We start from the raw sequence: 19,681 nt of genomic DNA, 5'->3' as shown, positions 1-19,681 counted from the left end.
TCACTAACATGTGATTAATCATCCTTTTGGAAAAGTAACGAAATCTCAGTATTAATCAAAGTACCTTTAAAAGGTTTATAACTATTTTCATTACTCCCAAGTCCCGTATTAAAGGGGTTTTTCTTCTAATTGTTGTTTCATGAAACCTAGTGCTTTTGACTCCTTTGAATTCTTCAAGCACAATTAACACTTGTAACTTACTAGTTATCAAATCGTCATCAACCATACGAAAGAATAGAATGTAAGTGAAAGGCCCCGCAGGGACAAGCATAGTTCAGTGATTGGAGCAGCAAAGAGCGGAAAATTGCCATAAAGTAACTATGCCAACAGGAAATCAAGATACAGTGTATAAAAAGCAGACTCGTGCTTCGTAGTTTTAGTTGCAGGAACAGAATAGAGATATTCTGTGTTGGCGGAGTGGTGTTTGGAGCTGTAAAGTTGTGAACCTCTTCCAAGATGAAGGCAGTGTTGTTGTTTTGTGTCCTTCTTGGACTCGTCATTTCAATCAACGGTAGGTGCAGCTTTGCTTTCTATTGGTTTTTTAGGTAATGGTGAAAAAATTCCATGATTCCTTTAAGGATTATCGATGCTTATGAAAAATCAAAGCTTAAGGATAGTAGTGCGTAAGTTAGTATACAATGCATACTATCTGGCTTCACATTGTAAGCTAATGTAAACTTGTTGTATGGAGCAACAATTTTTCTATGTTGTAAGTAGAAGCAAATTTGTCGTGCTCCCCCTTCTGAAAAGTGTTTTTACGCTGCCACATCATTTAACATGTCGTTTCGGCTTTGCGACTTAAGTTAACCCCCAGACAATCTGCGTTTTCCAAACCATTCTACTTTTCCAGAAGCAATTTTATGTTCCTTACATCATAATTTCTCATTACTTTGATAGGAGCAGCTTTTGAAGATAGCTCCAACGAGGTGGCGGAGAAGAGTGTTCCGGAAGAGGTTGATGTAGAGGAAGGTTCTACAAGCGAAGAAGAGGAAGACCCAGAAGCTGAAGAACCCTTTGAAGATGAAGACAATGATGCTACGGAACCGGAAGAGGACAGTGATGTAGCTGAAGGTAATTACCGCCTTTTAATTTCGTTGGTTCTTTAGCAGTTTTATATAACGAAATACTACGTAATTGTTATGAAATGCTCTGTGTTTAATTGTGTTTAATTGGTCTCTTTTAGACAATTCTGAACTAACAGCGAAGGACAGCACTGTATCAGATCCTCTTGCCTGGGGTTCACGTAGACGTTACAGGCGCAGAAGTAGCTTCCGCAGACGTTACAGGCGCAGAAGTAGCTTCCGCAGACGTTACAGGCGCAGAAGTAGCTTCCGCAGACGTTACAGGCGCAGATATAGCTTCCGCAGACGTTCTTGGCACAGACGCAGGCAACACGGGAAGTAAGCCAGGAACTGACTAAGAAACTTCTTGTACTTGCACGTTTTGTTTTCCATTTTTATCTTTACATATCAAAGCGGTTGATATAAATAAACCGAGAAAAATAGTGGGCTGTTTTTTGTCTTGTTTTCTGAAAGGGACCGCCAACCTTTTGCCTCGAGCATTTGACTATGCGGTAGACACTTACGCATTTAGGGATGAATTGCATCTACTCGTTGAATGAAAGAAAAATTAAAGCAAATTACTATAAGATTGTTTCAAATAAGGACCGAGATACCGGAAGGGAAGGGTGCTTTGGCTCTCCCCAAAAAACTTAAATACTAGAAGTAGAATTCTTTTTTGCTGTAAAATATGGCTGTTTTTTCACATTATTATCAGGGCTGCCCGCCCCCAAACAAAAAGTTGCATCTCTGTCTATTGTTTCGAAGGATGTAAACGAGAAAAAGTGGTCCTAAGATGCTTACTATATTCATTAGCAGCTTCGAGGAAGGGGTTGAAGACCAGCTGAAGAACTTTTTAGGCGTGGGGGGGGGGGAGGAGAGTAGGGCAGCTACCAACAAAGTGGATGCAACACAGTTAATTTATTTTTAATATCGGTTAATTTGGCAGTTCCTTACCACTGAAAAAGTTGAATTTCTTGGCGTAGACTTTAGTTAAAAGAAATTTGCGATTCAATAGAGTACATAAGACAAGATTTGAGATATAAATTTGAAAAGAGTACAAAAAGCTGAGTTAATTTTAATGATGAAAATATTCTGAAATTGGAAAATTCTGTTCTTTGCAAATATTTAAAGAAGCGTCGAATGCTAAACATATTATTTTCATTTAAAACATAAGCTCTACGAATATCATCTGTACACAAATGAATCCACAATAGAAGCTACAACCCAATCTATATGAAATAATGTTTAATGACAGGCAAATGTCGAATGTAATCCCTGGGCCAGTTTTGTCAACAGTGTATGCGCTGTTTGAAATATTGCGTTTATTGTTTAATTTGTTGTTTACTGCGACCATTCAATATGAAATAGTTGGAACTTAATGCAGGTTTGTTGGTAATTAATTTTTAATGAGAATATGCAGCCAGTTTGTCACCCTGGAACTAAAAGCCAAAAAGAATATTTTCCGTCATTTACAAGCCTTTATTTCCGCTGTACTTCAGCCAATTTCTAATACTCAAGACTCGATTAAACGTCCCATTATTTAAATTTATCAACTTATTTCCTAATTTTCTAGAAACATGCTGTATCAAAATTTACTGCTAGAAAAACAGATTTTATCGAAATTTACTCGATACGTAGAGCTTGCTCCTGTCTTTTCTCGTAAATACTTATGTAACATCAACGCTGGTTTCTATTCAAGTTGCTTATTAATAAAGGGCTTATTAAACTTGTCAAGCTTCCTGAAACCTATTCACAACAAGCTTTTTCTTCATTGCTTCATTTCATTTCGCCCGTTTTGAATTAGCGGCCATGCAAAAAGGATAGGAAAGCTGTAAAAGTTACGAAAGCAAAATCACTGGTTTCAAAAATCCAGTTCAGGCCAAGTTTGAAAACGAGGGTCTCGATCACAACAATGCGCAGTTCTAAAACAAGGCTGCTGCTTTTTTTCAAAAAGTGGTACTTCTGTAACGATTTCTTTAGCTCCCTTTGATCATTGACGTTTTTGCGAGCAACCTTTGAAACGAAACTTAAATCGTAAACTATAAGCTATATAAAATCTTGCTTTTGAATGCTTCCAGCATATTTTCTGTAACAACCAGAGCTCTGCAAAAATGGCACACGAGTGTGACCTGAAAACTACAGGTCGCATCAATTTACGCTGCTTCAATTTTAAAAACTGGTCTTTTTGTGACTTTATTAATGTTTTTATGGAGTCTAGAAGTAAGAAAATAAAGCTATTAAATGAAGATTTTATCAGATCTCATGATGAAGTGATCACGAGAAAACAACGAAAAGCAATGTATCACTTTTTACTTAGTATCTACACTCTCTCTTTTTTATAAGAACCAGTAAATTTAATTTCAGGCTGACTGTTCTTAATTTTTCGAAAATCTATGGCTTGATTGTTCTTAATTTATTCTTAAATTAAGAGGGCGTAAGCAGTGCTATTGCTAACGTTTTCGCTCTAAGGAGGTGTTCAGGTCTCATTTGACGACAAAGTGAGTGAGACAGCCTCAATTTGCTGACAAATTTGAATATTCACCAAAAAAACACCCACGCATCGCTAAAAATCCTCTATTGTTCAGAAACGCTATTCAAAATTGCATTTTGCAGAAGCTCAGCCTCAGCTTGTTTTTAATGTGTTCTTAACTTTTGACCAGTTTTTAGGCTCGTGTTCTTATAAAATTGTTGTTATAAAAGAAAGAGTGTTTTACAAGTTTGGGCTAAAACTGGCTTGTTAGGGTAATGTATGCAACTGATGTGCCTGGAGTAGTTAAAATTGAGATAGCAATCTTATCATGTTACTTTGGGATAAATACTACTAGGCTTCTAGGTCTTTGTTGTAAAACAGCAGCACCGAAGTTAAGATACTTACAGGAGTGCAGAGGTATTTTGGAATGTTTTCCTTTTAACAACTGGGAAGAAGTTTCCTTCATTTTTTGAATTTTCTTTAATAGGAGGAGGGGCTAAAACTAAATTTACATTTTATATCTTATGTGTCAAAACAAAAAGGCATGGCATAATTTTTTATTTTTACTACCTACCTTTATTTTTACTTTCTGAAGGTAACTTTTAGGTCACTGTGAAGCTATGCTTATCGTGCTGTAAGCTGGTCCATCCTCTCGATGTGTCAAGACCTCGTGCTACTTTCAAAGTGTAACTTTTGGCAGGAGCTCAAGCGCCAGAGTATCGAATCTGTAATCTGCACCATTGACAACTGAACAATGTATCTAGTTAGATGAGGGCTTCTTTGTTTGAAATCGCATGTCAATCTGTCATCTATTCAGGTGTGAATAATTCACGTCATGTGAATAATTAGTGATTGAGCAGGTGCTATTTTAACATATTTTCACAACAATCAGATAAACATATGATATCTTTCCTTCTATCATCAATTTTTGCATGCAAAAGAAGTGTTGCTTTCACATTACACCCCCTATTACAACCAATTGGTGCTAAAAGTGGGGCATTGAAGGAGAGAAAACAGGGGCCAAAGTCGATCAATGATTGGTGCATTGCTGCAAGATAATATTGTTTCTGAGGTACTGGTACAGAAACTAATCAATATCTCCTAAATATTCATTAATTGAAACGAAAAAGACAACTTTAGAGTATAATGACCGCTTTGGTAATTCCCGGTAAACATGCCTGTCATTTAAGGTTTCATTTAGAACAGTGAGTGCCAAAATCAAATCTTCTCTATAAACACCATGCATGGCTTCTTCGTATCGTGTCCAAAACGTAGAAACAATTGTCATTAAAAGCTGATTTTTATGCAATGAAATATCATTAAAACCGATTTAATATTTACAAAAAAGCAGAATGACTATCTCAAAATGTTCCCGCAACACAAATACAATTGATTTCGTTAATAAGAGTTCCTCTTCCCATCCTGATCATCTCCAGCAAAGCAATCTTCGTAAACATCCTCTGCGCTTCCTTGCTTGAAGTTCCTCAATGATGTTTTCTTTCTCCTCAACTCTTTCCATAAGCTCCTCGATGACTTCCATCAGTCCATTGTTGTCTTGATTCTTTCTCTCGAAGGCGCTTTTTAAACGTTGGCCATCTTTAGATAGGGTTGCATTCGCCTTTCTTAAACTGGTACAGTTCTCTTCAAGCTGCTTTATTTGTGCCACGAGCGACATCTTCGCAGTGATTCGGTCAGTTTGTTCCTCCAAGAACTTTTTGTGGGCCTCGGTGTTTTCCTGGCGCATCACAAGTACTCTCTTCTTAAGCAGTGTGTTGTCTTCTTCAAGCAGTTGGTTCTGCTGTTCAACAATTTGATATTGATCAAAAAGCTTCTTATATTCCTCTGTTCCCTGCTCCTCTTTGTGTTGTTGAAGTCTCTTCACGTTTTCTGCCTGAGCAAGTTCAAACTGCAGCTGCTGAATGTGATCTCTAAGTGACGCACTTTCCTTCTGTTTAACGAGGCCTTCTACGTCATTGACAATGTCATTTAGAAAAGTTGTCACTGTCAATTGTAGCTTCTGATCTTCCAGCTGGGTCTTCACTTGATCGAGTTCAGCTTTAAGATTTTTGTTTTGCACGCGCAGTCGATAACTCTTGACCTGCTCATCGTAGAGTTTTACTTCATGTTGATCAGCCATCTTTTTAACTTTTGCCTTCCACTTTGCTTCGTTAGTCTTGATCTTTTCGTGCTTGCCATCCAGTGCATTCAGCAAAGAGTTTCTATCCACCGTCATTTCGTGGAGCTCGTAAGCTAAAAGGGTAGAATGGTCTTCAAATGTTTTAGCTTTGACTCTCAAAGACTCAATTTGGACTTTGTTATCTTCATTGTTCTTTCTCTCATCAGTGAGTTGCTTTTGTAACTCCTCGATTTCTTCCTTGAGGCTGCTGTTTTCTTCCTTCAAATCTTCTTTTTCATTTGCATCGTCGTTGGAAATCTGAAGATCGGGTTGAGAGTCAACATCTGTTTCAGACTCCTTGTCTTTGAATGATGTGCAATGCTTTGCCGTAGCTGACTGGCAAATATGTGCATCCATTTCTTCAAGAGGGGCAGCCAGTTCCTAAAATACAATTTTTACAATTTTCAGAAAAGCTTCTTTTACCAGTGTATCCAGTTAAAGTGACATCTGAGAATACATTCCTTTTGCCCTAAACATAAAAATTATCGTTATCTTCCTCAATCTTTTATCATTTCCATTACAATACTGTTTCATCCACTTTTAGAGATAGGTATGAATTTCTAAGAGCAAACGAAGAATCATAAGGGCTTTTATCTTTTTGTTTCAGAATCTTTAGCATCTTACCTCGGATACTTGTCTTGGTGCTTGACAATTTTCTTGTTCGGTATACAGACTGTCAAGAAGTTTCTTGTTTGTGCATCGCAATTCTGCCATCTCTGTTGACGAACGATTGCTTCCTTCTTTCAATGCAGCCATTTGTTGCCTCAAATGAACCAGCTCCTCGTTCAGCATAATCATGCGATCCTTCTCTCGCATTCTTCTTTTCTTGTTTCGCGATATACTTGTATCAGACATTTTCGCAAGTTTCGTAAACAGTGTTCAATATTGAACCATAAATACTCTGATTTAAGGAATGCCAGTGGCGCATTTATAGGGGTTTACGCCTATTGTGACGTCAGATTGATGAGACATGAAATCGAGTTTCTTTCGTCACAGTGAAGTTTTGATGTATCAGCAAAACCGAGGCATTGCCAGTATGGCTTTATTTTGCTGATTTGTTTTCCGACCTTTCTATCTCTTGAACTCTTTCCTTCTTGTAAATTTTTGTTGAGCACTTCTTGGCTTTTAGATTTATCTCAATAGTGTCAGCAAACTCAAAAGTTTTACTATTATTGGGTTCAAACTTTGACCATTCCTTGTTGCTAACTCAAAAAGCTAGATTAAATGGAAATAAATTCATTTTTCCTTTTTTATCCAGCTCTCTAAGTAAACGAACCCCTCTCCTTTATATCATCAAGCTTTTAATCCATCTTAAATGCTATTTGGAATCAACACTAGAAATTCATATCAGTGAGAGGCGACCTAATCTATCCCGTCATCTTGTTCATAACTTGCTCACTGTGTTTTTAAGCAACAATTAAAAAATGTGCGTTTCAAATATACCTTTGGACGAGACAAACTTCTTTCCCTTTGATTATAAGATCTCAAGGAACTATTAAACCAGGGGTCGGCAACCTTTATAAAACACGGGGCCAAATTTGCTTTTTGAAATGCATACGAGGGCCGCAACTCAAAATACAGTATAATTTTGATATATACCAATTCTACCTAACTACTAATCTAATCAATAAAAATGTATTTATCGGAAAATGTACTGTAACGTGGAAGCTGTACGTAAATACAAACATAGATGTAAAGTACATGTTCACTGTTCAGTGCATTACAAGAAGCTAATGGGCAACTTGGTGCTGCACGTCCTTGGCCAACTTCTCAATATTTGGCAGAATTGTTGATGTTGGCAGCCGCAAGTTGCCTTCAAGGTGCTGATCAGTCATGCGAGATCGCAGTCGATTCTTCGCATGCTTCATCTTTGAGAAGAGACTTTCGCAAAGGAGAGAAGTACTTCCAAACATGCAACACATCTTATTGGCATGCTGCACCAGACCTTGATATGAACCATCATCCACCATGGAGATACTCCATATAAAACGGGATTATCTGAGTTTCCTTGTATTTCTGTTTCAATTCACTGGTACCCTGCAGCTCGATCAACTCCATTTGAAGATGGAAAGTGAACCAAGTTCCATTGATTCAGCTGAGTTTTCCAAATATGTAGCATAAGCAGGAACATGACATGTTCATACATGACATTCACAAAATGACAATGGCCTTGAAGCTTCTTCTTCAGCTTGTTCGAGTGACTAGTAATGTTAACGAGGAATGCTAATCTAGGCAAGAATCTAAGATCACTGAATCAATATCGAGCTGACACTCGTGCATTAGGCCACATTATTTACAGGTTAACAGGGGCCTTCCGGGCCACACAAAAGTACCTTGCGGGCCGCATGTGGCCCGCGGGCCGCGGGTTGCCGACCCCTGTATTAAACACAAGAAACTAAACTGTCTAGGGAGTATTGAATGCCCTTGTAAAGATTATTAAGTTCTAAAGGATTTAAAGGCCTGTATCATGAAAACTCTATGCACACAAGAGCGTTTTATTCTTGATCTGTTCCTCGATCGATCCGATCGAACATGGTACTCTTTTTATGGCAAAGTTGTAGGTAAAAAGGACAGTGTTTGACTGATTGCAGTTATCGGGGAGCTTACAAAGATTTGTTTGCTAGATGTGATAGGGAACAAAAAGGAATATATTGAGATTTTCAGGATTATGCCTTTGTAAAGATAAATTCTTATAATATCTATAATGATAGAATAAAAGATTGACCCTGCAAAAGTTGCTCATTTGTCTCCTTCATTGATTCAAATCGTTTCTAAATAAGATCAGATCTTCATGCTGGCAATTTTCAAAAATATGGTGACATACATTGAAAATACACAATAAGACGATAAAATAAAGCAGGCAAATAAAACAAAATGAATGCAAACAGAAAAGTAAGTACCTTTTGAGTATATTTTCGATAAGGGACACCTTCTGTTGCATTGTGAATCCTTTGTTTGAATCCTTTATCCAAACCTAGGCCTAAAAATAAAATAGTCCTACTAAGTTATTGCCTCTTAGAGAGAGGGGAAATGAGAATAGAAGATACCCCAGAACGTAGGTATGAAATTTTCCAGTAAAAAAATCACAAAGATCAATCGAAAATAGCCAACATATATTTTGATTTCGATAATATAAAGAAAATATATTTCAATTAGAAAAGAGAATTTGATCTATCTCGAAACTTTTGGAAAAACAATCTCAAGCAGCATTTCTAGTAAGTTCTTTGTATGAACGAAAATCGAAATCGATCTGATCACAACTCCCCTCTCCCAATTGTTTTTCAATGTATTTCCAGAAATCAGAAAATAGAACTTTGGTAAAAATAGGGTGGACATGTTCACTTCAGTTCACCCCTTGACGACGCCACTGACGAAGATTGGGGTTCTGTGGAGCCATCGTAGATTCCTGTTCTTTTATGCATTTTAATGAAGCAGTTTTTCAAACAACCTTATTGCTAAACCTATCCAGAACAAATGTCGGCCTGCCAATGTCTCTTGTGTAGAACCTTCAAAGAATCATTCCAGCCAACCCCCTCCCCCGCCCCCCCGTGATGCCTGGTTCCTTCACTGGGAATACATACCTCTTCGACGGACATTCAGTCAGCTAAATTCTCATTTGGCAGCTTTTTCAGCTTTTTGCGGATAATGTACTGTAAAAAACGAACTCGTACCTTACCAGCATGAAATTGTTTTGAAGCCAGGCGTTTGAACTCCATCTGATTTTTACTGTTCTTCAAAGCCAGTTGAGGGGAACGGCCATCACAAAGTTCTCACTAACTTCAAATGATACAACATTTAAACCAATCACCGAATCTCGTACCAGAAAACTTGAGACATCAAAACTTCTCCCTGAGCATAAACACAAACATCGAAACATGTTTGCTTTTCTTGCGCAGTTTCTGACAAGACTTTCTTTCCCTTCATATCAACAAGAAACTTCACATCTTGCAAGTAACGGCAAAGCTATTTACTGCTTGATTTCCTTAGTTCCCTGTGAGCATTGCATGCTTTTTGTACTCTCCACGTATTGCAATTACACTTGCGGAGCAAAAGGTGCTTCAAAAATCGTGCAGCTGTTGGAAGGAGCATAAACTATGTTATGAAAGGTTTTTCAAAACCGAGCCTATTGTATTGTGCAATAGAGTAGGGACTAAGCAGTTTTGTTTACTGGACTTTTTGGATAATAAATGGGTGGTTAAATAATATTTTGAAAGGCGGAGATGGAATAAACACGGGATTTCAAAACAGAGAAAAATTAAGAAGAATAAAAAGCATTAACATGAATGGAAAACTTCTTCGCCGAAGTTAAGAAAATGCAATTTTTAACTTTTCTACGAAATTGTTGCTTTGCTTTTAATGAGAGTCTTTTTAAGATAATATCAGCCTAACATAGATATAAAATTAATAACCTTTATCTAAGCCTTTTTTGAATGATGTTGACTGATCAAAAACAATACACATCCCTATTTCGCCATAATAACCATACGGAATTATAACTTCTTTCAAGATTGCCGACCACGTGTAATACCATGTGACCAATTGAGAAAAAACAAATAGCCATTTGAAGTAAATAAAAATAAGAATGAATTGTAAACAAGAACATGAAACGAGCTGATTTATTAATTGTAACAACATTCTTTGACACGAAAAGAAACTGAAAGACACTACGCTTTTTCAAATAGGAACTTTATGAAATAATGTTTTATTTATACATCATTTTGATAAACGTAAGAAACATTTAAACTTCAATCTTTATATTAAACAACAGAGCACATTTAACAGCTTTCTTTTAAAGACTTATACAAAATTTTCATCCTTATAGCTGCAGAAGCAGCCAATATTATTGCTGGACAAACCTATGCAATATAAATCAACATGGAGGTCAGGGCACCAAATAGACAATTATATTTAACATATAGTAATCACACTCCAACTTGGAAAAATTTATCTTACTTCACGTTCTAGCTTATGAAGGGAATAATCCAAGTCGAGCTTTTATGATTCACTGAAAACTTTTCGAAAAATATAGGTTCTTATAATTAAACGGAGGCCACTCGCAAAAAGGCATTGGAAAAAAGCTACAAACCGCGTTAAATGAACCTAAAGCAGAATTCTACATTCAACTAGGTTATAAAAGATTCATTGACTGTTAAAATGGTCTTCCGAAATATTAAGGACTTCTTCAGTCGCTTCACTGTAGACACTGCGATTAGCTTGAATGAAGGATAACAATGGCCCCCTTTAACAGAAATTAGACGACGAGAAAGAAGTATACAGAAAGATGTTTTGAGCAGTGGTCAGAAAGCGGATTTAAATGTGAGGAACAGCATATAACTGGAAACTGGAGAAATGTTTCCTTGGTATAATTGGTAACGTATAAATTAACGCTAGACGAAAGAAATTGGGTCACTTTGGGAAAACAACCAGCAGCTGCAGTTCCAAGTGGTTTGAACTTAAAGAAGAAGACGCTTGGAAAGAAATAGGAGAATTGAGAACGATTTGACCAATAGCATAGTTTATATCTAGGCGTTTAAATGCAACTTAAAGTTAGGAGTCTCTTCGATATCTTCAGGGTTAAAAAAAGATAAAGGCTTTGGCAGTGGAAAGATTCTCAAGAGCGGACGTGATGAGAATCATTAATAGATTTAATAAATTCAAAAATTAATACATCATATCGAGAGTGCCAAAGATGCTTGTCTATATGTTTACATAAATCTTTTGTTGAAGGTAATTTAGCAGCAACGTGGACTTGAAAATTAATGGTGCAACAGAGCCTTATATTATCAAAATACTTATAGTATAACACTGGGTGATGAGCGAATAAAATCATTTAAAAACGGCCGATGATTGAAACATCACCAATAGAAAATTGTCACAAGAAAATGTTAAATTAAGTAGATACAAAAATATTTTCAACATGTCCTGTTTCATTATCTTTCGGCAGCAAGTTTCTTAATGAAACGATCGAGCTCCTGAAACAGAAAAAATGCAAGGGTGAGTAGAGAAAAAACAGAACTCAGGGCATTAATACAGCTCGTGGATACGAGGAAATGTTTGATACATAAAAACGCATCAAACAGTTTCAACGCATGCAAGTTAAACAGTTCCAGCATTCCTATCTTAATGATTTGTTATATAAAATTCAACTTCAAGTATTCAAAAGTTAGAAATCTCAAACGGTAGGGAAAGGATTCAAGGATAGCTGTGAGTAGACAAATAATGACATTAGCAAGAGGAAAGAAGTCCCAAAATCAACTGCCGGAAAATTGTTTAACACAGGTGCAGCATACATGTTTTGATTTAAGTTGGGGGTTAAGGGGGGTTATGGGGGTTAGGGGGTAGGGGGTTAGAGGGGTAAGGGGTGAGAGTTGAGGGTCAAGTCGAATTTAACTTTATATATAGCAGATCCAGTGGGAAAGGCTATGATTGACAGCCGATTTCCTATTGAAAGGGATGCAGAAATTGTTGAAACAAGCACGAGCGTATGGGAGTCACAACAATTTTATATTTCTTTAATCTAACGCTTATCAACAAAGTATTTTCTAACTCTTGTGTTAATCTCTTTCCTAAACCAAACAAAGGAAAAACAACTAGTTCTATATGAAGACGAAATATCATATCTTAAAAAATCAAGATATTTTTTACAACTAATAAATCAGCGCACATGCTAACAATATTTTACAGAAAGGGATGGCATTTAAGAATACTGTAGAAACTTACGGCTAGCAACACAGATCTGTCTGGGTTCTTTCTGCTCCTATAAATCAAATTGTTGATGTTAAAGTATGTTTTCTCCAGGAAGCTGATATTTGCAGAGTCAGTAGCTTCAACAAGGCGATCGAGAAGATTTTCCAAGGCTTCCTTTTGGCTTTGAATATCTGCGAAAGAACACAAGTAGCAAATATAACTCCTGCAGACAATTATAGCTTCTTGACAAATTAAAGATACATTTGGCAAGCAAAGTATTGTAAATTAGCTAAGGAAATCCCAAGCATGTGAGTCAACTTGCCTGGACAATATCCAGCAGAAAACGCCCTGTAAAATTAATTCCTCTTCTTAATAGTATACTGTTTGCTTGCAGTGATTACTTCAAGCATTTATATATGAGATTCCAAGAAACATCAGAATGTGCCCCACAATTTCCATTTTTAAAAGAAACTTGAAGGGATTCCTGCAAAGTTAATAAATTCCCAAAACAAAACACGATCCCTAGGTAGAACAGCAACATCTTTATTTTATATATATATATTAAAGAAGTAATTGTAATAGAAGTAGTTTCCAATCCAATGAAACAAAACAAGTTTCCAATCCAGTCCGTTTTTAATATGTGGCTAAATTTCAATCTTCTATCGTTTTAGAGACAACCATGGGGCAATAAGTTTCAGAAACATCTTCACCTCAAAATTATACGAAATAGCGTAGGAAATAGAGGAGGGGGGAGGGGTTATATAGCATCAATAAAACAACCCAAAAGCACAAAACCAATTTTACACTTGCCATCAAAAGCAGGAAAAGGCACAAGGTCAATTGGTTACCTACTTTAAATGGCAGCGGGGGGAGGGAAGAAAAGCATCGAAAAATTTTCAAGTTAAAGCATCACTTTTAAACTTAAGTGCTGCTGTTCTGGAACATTACAGCTTTCTCCTGTTTCAAAAATGTCACTTTTCAAATCTTTTTGCATGGCTACGGATGATAATGTTAAGCAAAATTGGATCGAAAATCGAAATTTCAGATGAATCAGAGCTTGGCTGGAAAGAAAAACAGCCGGGAATCGATAGAGGCAAAAAATCACCTTGCTCCAAAATGCTATTCTGTTCCTCCATTTCACGATTATTGCCAAACTGAATTTTTGGATGGTTCTCTGCAATCGGCATTTTGTCACTTGGGTTTGGCGTAGATGACGTCATCGCATTCCCATAAACATTTGCAGGTAGTTCAGCCCCATTTTCGTTTTCATTTTCCAACGTTGAATGCTCCCCAATAACATGATTCTGCTCAACTCCTTTCGGCAACCCCTTTTTTTCTTCACTATTTGCATCTTCCACCCGCTTTAAAATCACAAACGATTCTTCTTCGGGGCATTTCTCTTCGCCAGGCGCACCTTGGTTCAATGAAAGGAAGATAGTTGAGTTTTACAATGACTAATTCAAAACATAATCCCCATTCTAAGTCTGGATTTAATGATGTCGAAAACCTAGTTTTCAACTTCCGAAGAAAGATGTCCAAGCTCATTCTGACACCAGTCAAAACTCAAAACACTGTTTTAAAGTGAAAACTTCATTAACGGACACCCCCCCCCCCCCCAATTAACAGACATCTTAACATAACGGATTAGCTAAGCGAATCTCCAGGAAAGTGGGACACAAGACAAAAAAGATGAAAATATCCTATTCGAGGCGAGGGAGTGTAGAATTCAAGATAGAACGTGACACACAGTGTTCACTTGCTCAAGAACTTATGGCGGCTTTTGCAGGTTTCAGGGGTATTGCTTTTCTAAGCGAGACAGAATATTTCGTTGAAGTACACTTTTGCAGATCAGTGCAGAACACATTGAAAATACAATTTCACGGAAATACAATTTTGCAGATCAGTGCAGAACAGTGCGTGACGAAAAATTTGTTCCAGATAGTGGAAGTGACACTTATCAATGGCCAAGGGCCTAACCTTTCGATAATATAATGTATTTATAGAAATCAGACACCTACGGATATGACTTGCGTCTTTCTCCTCCTTCACAATGCCATCTTCAGCTTCCATCGACTCATCAAGTTTTTCAACTCCATCGATTTTATCTGTATCCATACAGTTTTCCTCCAAACCTTCGATTTTGCTCTCATCGTCAGCTGGTTTCGCTTCGGAAGAATCTAATTCATCTAAGAAAGAATTATTCAAAATCAGATCATAGTTGCAGACAAACACTATGCTTCATCCCTTCGAAAAACTTCCTGAAAACAAACATCGTTGCAAAACACAAAACCGGAAATAAAATAAATACATTTCTCAGGTAAAAAATAATATTTTCAGGAAAACTATTGACTTTGATGTTTTAACTTTTAAAATTGTATAGCATTATCGGGAACCAAACCGTGCCAGGTATAATTTAAAAATTTGGAAATGTATTAAAAAAACCCAACACAAAAACCCTGCTATTTCGGTCAATTATCCTTCGATATAGATTTCTTAGGTATTGACGTCATTAAAATATCTTCTTAGAATTATTGAAGTGGACCATAGCCTGAAAGCGCGGCATCTTAAACCTCCAAATTGCTGAAATATCAGCGTAGCTTTTCCGCAATCAAATCACTCTGGCTGTACAAATTACAAGCCAAGACAACATGAAAGAAAACCGTTAGCAAGTCTCAAATTTTTCACTGGGCATATGAAACCAAATTTTTAACAAATTCAACAATTTTGCATTTCAAAAAGTATTTCACGGTTGTCTTTGACGTTAGGTGGTGGAAAGTCAAAACGTATAAGATAGATACTTATAGTGTCACACTTGAGGACCATATTGTAGAGTCGAAATTGAAAAGTTAAAAAATCACCGTGACTTTTGCTACTGTCCGACTTTCGGCCTCTGCGTCTTCTACCATCAGGCGAGCGTATTATTTTCTCAATAGGTGTAGAAAAAGATGGAATGTCTACTGACTCTTCTCCCCTCAGCCTTCGACTCTGGCGGGTCGGTTTTTCAGGGGTAATGTTATCGTGTTTCTTCTTAGGATCCTTAGAGCCTTGAATTGCATCGGCTGAAGTTTTCTGTTCATCGCCAGCCTCTGAACCAGTAAATTTACCGGATGCTGCTGCGGAGGTGGCTCGAAGAGGCAGAGCGTTCTTCTGAAGCACGCGAATATACGAAGGAGCAAATATCTCCTCAGATTCATCTGGAAAATAAAATGAAAACGCAAATGATGAGAATATACCCGAAATACGATTAGCTAACTTTGATGTGCAGGAATTAATATGAAGAGGGAGGGGAATTACAATGAGGGTGCATGCAATACAAAATCGTTTTATTGTGAAAAATAATCAAAAGAAAGAGAGTTGTTTCAACAAAAAGAGCCTTCAGCAATGCGTCTTGGTCGGCCAACATGAAAATCATATTGAAACGCCATAATGATTAAAACAAATAAAAAAGCTAAGTAGTATGGGAACTAACTTCGTTTTTGTCTGGATTCGTGGATTTCTTCGCACATTTTTTCAAACTCTGGATCAAGGTCAGCGCAGATCATGGCATGAGCGGTGTCCCTCAGCTCACAAGCGCGGTTTCGCAGTAGTCGGTCGTAGGTATCCCGGTCCGGGTTATACTCCAAACAATTGTTTGTAATCAGATCGACGTCTTTGAGGAACTGAGCGCATGAAACATACTTGTGTGCGTTGATCTTGGTCATGATCGTTGAGAGATTCATGGGCTCCTTGATCACCTCGTAATAATCAGGGACCTGTTATGAAGAAGCATTAAAGGTTCAGTACAGGCTGAGGCAAGCAATGGGGTGCTGTTCCTTTGGTGGTGCATTCTCACAGGGAAAAACGTAGTGCTAAAAAGGGAAGAGAGGGAGAGGCAGAGGGGAGAGGCAGAGGGGAGAGGCAGAGGGGAGAGGCTGAGGGGAGAGGCTGAGGGGAGAGGCTGAGGGGAGAGGCTGAGGGGAGAGGCTGAGGGGAGAGGCAGAGGGGAGAGGCTGAGGGGAGTGGCAGAGTGGAGTGGCAGAGTGAAGAAGCAGAAGGGAGAGGCTGAGGGGAGAGGCTGAGGGGAGAGGCAGAGGGGAGAGGCAGAGGGGAGAGGCTGAGGGGAGAGGCTGAAGGGAGAGGCTGAGGGGAGAGGCTGAGGGGAGAGGCTGAGGGGAGAGGCAGAGGGGAGAGGCTGAGGGGAGTGGCAGAGTGGAGTGGCAGAGTGAAGAAGCAGAAGGGAGAGGCTGAGGGGAGAGGCTGAGAGGAGAGGCTGAGGGGAGAGGCTGAAGGGAGAGGCTGAGGGAAGTGACAGAGGGGAGAGGCAGAGGGGAGAGGCAGAGGGGAGAGGCAGAGGGGAGAAGCAGAGGGGAGAGACCGGAGAAGAAACAAAGGGGAGGGTGAGCGAGAGTGGCAAAAGAAAGCATGGTCTCAGTAAAAAATACTGGCTATAACTGAGAACAAAACTTATTCTATGATGCTCAAGGTGACCAAGAAAGATATAGATATTTAATGCTTGTTCTTTGAAATTCATCAAAGGTATAGTTATTTATTAAACCCTGTTATTCTGTTAACTATATTCAAAAAATGTAAAATATACGAACTATAGAAAATTCTGGTAGACCTTGCAATCATGAAAAAAGAGGCTTGAGAAGGAGGGATACTTTGATAATATATGTTCACTCTCTTAGTTAAAAAAGGGCAAAAGTTTTTTTTGAAGTTAAGCAGACGACAATTCGTCATCAAACCATTGTTTAGCGTAAATACTGTTAATTGATAAACAGCTTTTCTGTGTTAATTGATAAACAGCTTCTTTATAATACTAGTTCCTGGTTTACAATTGACCAAAAATATTCAATTTCGATTACACAAAACTGGAAGAGCTAAGAAACTTTCACTTCAACGAAAAACACGCAGCGACACTTTTGCAAACATAAATATATAATAAATTCAGGCACTGGAATAAGAAACTCTGTACCTCTTCTAAATCTACTGGTTTCATAAACTCCTTAAATTTCCTGTCAGCCATAAGTTTCCATGCAATCTGACGTAAAAACAATCGAAGCTCGCGAAGAGTATTCTCCTCCATTTCTCGCAGGTTTTTGAGTTCTTGATCTGACAGCTGTCGCTTTGGAGGAGGTGCAGCGACTGGCAAAATCTCCAACGGTCTACGAGGCTCTAAGGAAAATCAATCGATGTTGTCATTTACAAAATGGATTCAAAATAGAAGAGGAGAAGGCAGGTAAACAAAAATGAATGAATAAAAGAATTTGCAAATTGAAAGGGACAATATAGAGTTCAACAGCTGATAATTTTTATAAGAATCAAACAGTATATTAAAAATCTTGCAGTAGTGAGCACCCGTCCTTAGGCATTAAATGTTAGTAAATACGCAGCCTCTACAGGGGGGGGGGGGGTATTACCCTGGGTACCAGACTATGTATAAAATAAAATAGAGAGTCTGGTCTAGTGCGCCCCATTCTCGTTCTGGTGTGCTGATATTAACCAATCAGGAGCGAGTGTACAGATTTCTGTACGTTCAAAGGTCACAGCGAAACAATAAACTTAGCTCTGGTGTAAAACATTGAACAGAACACAACATAAATAAATGCTAGCGACCGTAACGATTTAGTTTGAAGATGCTGTTAAAACTGAACTCAAAGAATATTTTTCGCATGTTGTGGAACTTAACACAGAACAGCATTGAAAGCCTTGTTTGTAGAGAGAAGAGACACCTTCGCCATATTGCCAACTGGCTTTGGAAAGTCTCTGATATTTCAGGCAGTGCCTCTCATTGCAAAGAAATTAGGCCTTGTAGTGAAATGCAGTAAATAAGAAACACCGCAAGGCGCCGAGAACAAAAAACAACAAACACAAGTAAATCAGTTATGGCTAATATTTCGCCCGGCATACGGGGCTTCTCTTGTCGTATTTGCTGTGGTGAACTTCCAACGTGAGGATTCTAACCGCCGCGATGTCCAAGCGCGCTGCCTTCACAGTAAGGAAGTGGACTTTGAAAGTACACACAATTTTTGTGGAAAATTACAAAAAACTTATTTTAAGTTGTATACGAAATTTAAAAATGAGTAACATTTAATAACTTCATTGTGCTAACTTAAATTTCATGCTTCGCACATGTTTTTTGCTCCAAATGGCGTTTTACACCTGATTTGATTGGAATCTTGAAGCAGAAGTGTCTATTACCACTGTATTAATAATGTCAACTTTACAGAACTATATATAATACATTTGCTTTAAGATTTCCCAAAACACCTCTGACTACTGAGTATCTTTGTTATTTATCCGACAGCCTTGTTTCACAGGCGTAGTCTGTTAAATAGACTTCAGTTCTTTCAAGTAAGTTCACCAGAACGAGAATGGGGCGCACTAGACCAGACTCTCTATTATTTTATATAGTGAGTCTGGTACCCAGGGTAGGGGGGTATCTGCTTTCAGCATGTTTACTAAATTGTTTTTTATTCTATTAGCCGTTTTTCAAAACTGCATACTAAACGAACTTGTTTTTAGTAAGAGGTAACTTCACGTGATCAGTCTCAATTCCACCAATGGTATTTCAGCACAAAACCAAGATTAAGTCTTTTTGGACATCCCCTTTCCATTTATCAATAACTGAATGCCTTAAATAGGTTGGTTTTCAAGATAAAGCTTACTTGAAGGCCTCTGCTGTAAAGTTGGTTCCATTGCACTCTTGAGCAGCAAATCATTGAAAAATAAACGCCGCTTCTCGTCCGTAGGTTCAGCTACTTCGAAAATCTGCAAAAGAATTGGTTCAATTGATAACAAAAACTGAAAAGAAACCAGCAGTATCTTTAGATCAGCTAAGCCCCCTTCTCGAATTTTCCCAAAAAAGACTTTCTCATTACGGAACCTAGGTATTCCGTACCATGAAGTAAGCCTCGAAGCCAGGTTATATCAACTAATTTCTTACCGGTCTTACCGAATAAAGATATTCTCAGTGCGATGCAACTGAGCGCAAAAATCAAGTACAATGATATCAAACAGAAACTCATTGACAAAAATAAGGCAGATCAAATAGAATATAAGTCTTAAATTAAAAAGATAACTCAATTGAGCATTAACTTGTGATTATCTAAATGAAATCTTCAAGCAATTAACAGACGGGCGCTTTCTAGAAGAGAAGCAAGGGACAACTCGTGGGGAATTTGAACATCTACCATTCTTGACAGACCGTGCTGAGATCGCTACCCCCTGCTCCAGTTCAATGTTGGTATCATTGTTACTGGGATACCCATGCTCATACTTTGAATGGAGGGGGGGGGGGGTGGGGAT

At 38.0% G+C, this 19,681-nt stretch overlaps 1 protein-coding gene and 1 long non-coding RNA gene across 3 annotated transcripts in view; one reads left to right on the top strand and one right to left on the bottom strand.

Moving 5' to 3' along the window:
• Positions 1–395: 395 nt before the first annotated feature.
• On the top strand, positions 396–1,146 carry LOC148959576 (uncharacterized). The gene is made up of 2 exons (XR_016144036.1): positions 396–511; positions 898–1,146. It is a non-coding gene; the product is annotated as an uncharacterized LOC148959576 (long non-coding RNA).
• Positions 1,147–10,377: 9,231 nt separating this feature from the next.
• LOC135688980 (ATPase family AAA domain-containing protein 2-like) overlaps positions 10,378–19,681 on the bottom strand; it is a 29,620-nt gene continuing 20,316 nt past the window's right edge. For both annotated transcript variants that reach the window (XM_089110371.1, XM_089110372.1), the window contains exons 14-21: positions 19,042–19,144; positions 17,349–17,548; positions 15,864–16,146; positions 15,253–15,588; positions 14,413–14,580; positions 13,500–13,808; positions 12,428–12,585; positions 10,378–11,679 (exon numbers count right to left, since the gene is read on the bottom strand). In XM_089110371.1, coding sequence (XP_088966497.1) covers positions 11,638–11,679; positions 12,428–12,585; positions 13,500–13,808; positions 14,413–14,580; positions 15,253–15,588; positions 15,864–16,146; positions 17,349–17,548; positions 19,042–19,144 — 1,599 coding nt within the window. In that variant the 3' untranslated portion in view covers positions 10,378–11,637. The remainder of the gene's footprint in view (positions 11,680–12,427; positions 12,586–13,499; positions 13,809–14,412; positions 14,581–15,252; positions 15,589–15,863; positions 16,147–17,348; positions 17,549–19,041; positions 19,145–19,681) is intronic.

Source organism: Rhopilema esculentum, chromosome 9 (genome assembly GCF_057945365.1).
Source record: "Rhopilema esculentum isolate cy_ngs chromosome 9, ASM5794536v1, whole genome shotgun sequence".
NCBI lineage: Eukaryota > Metazoa > Cnidaria > Scyphozoa > Rhizostomeae > Rhizostomatidae > Rhopilema > Rhopilema esculentum.
Note: the sequence above shows the minus strand (reverse complement) of the source record. Positions and strands in the feature narration are given on the sequence as shown.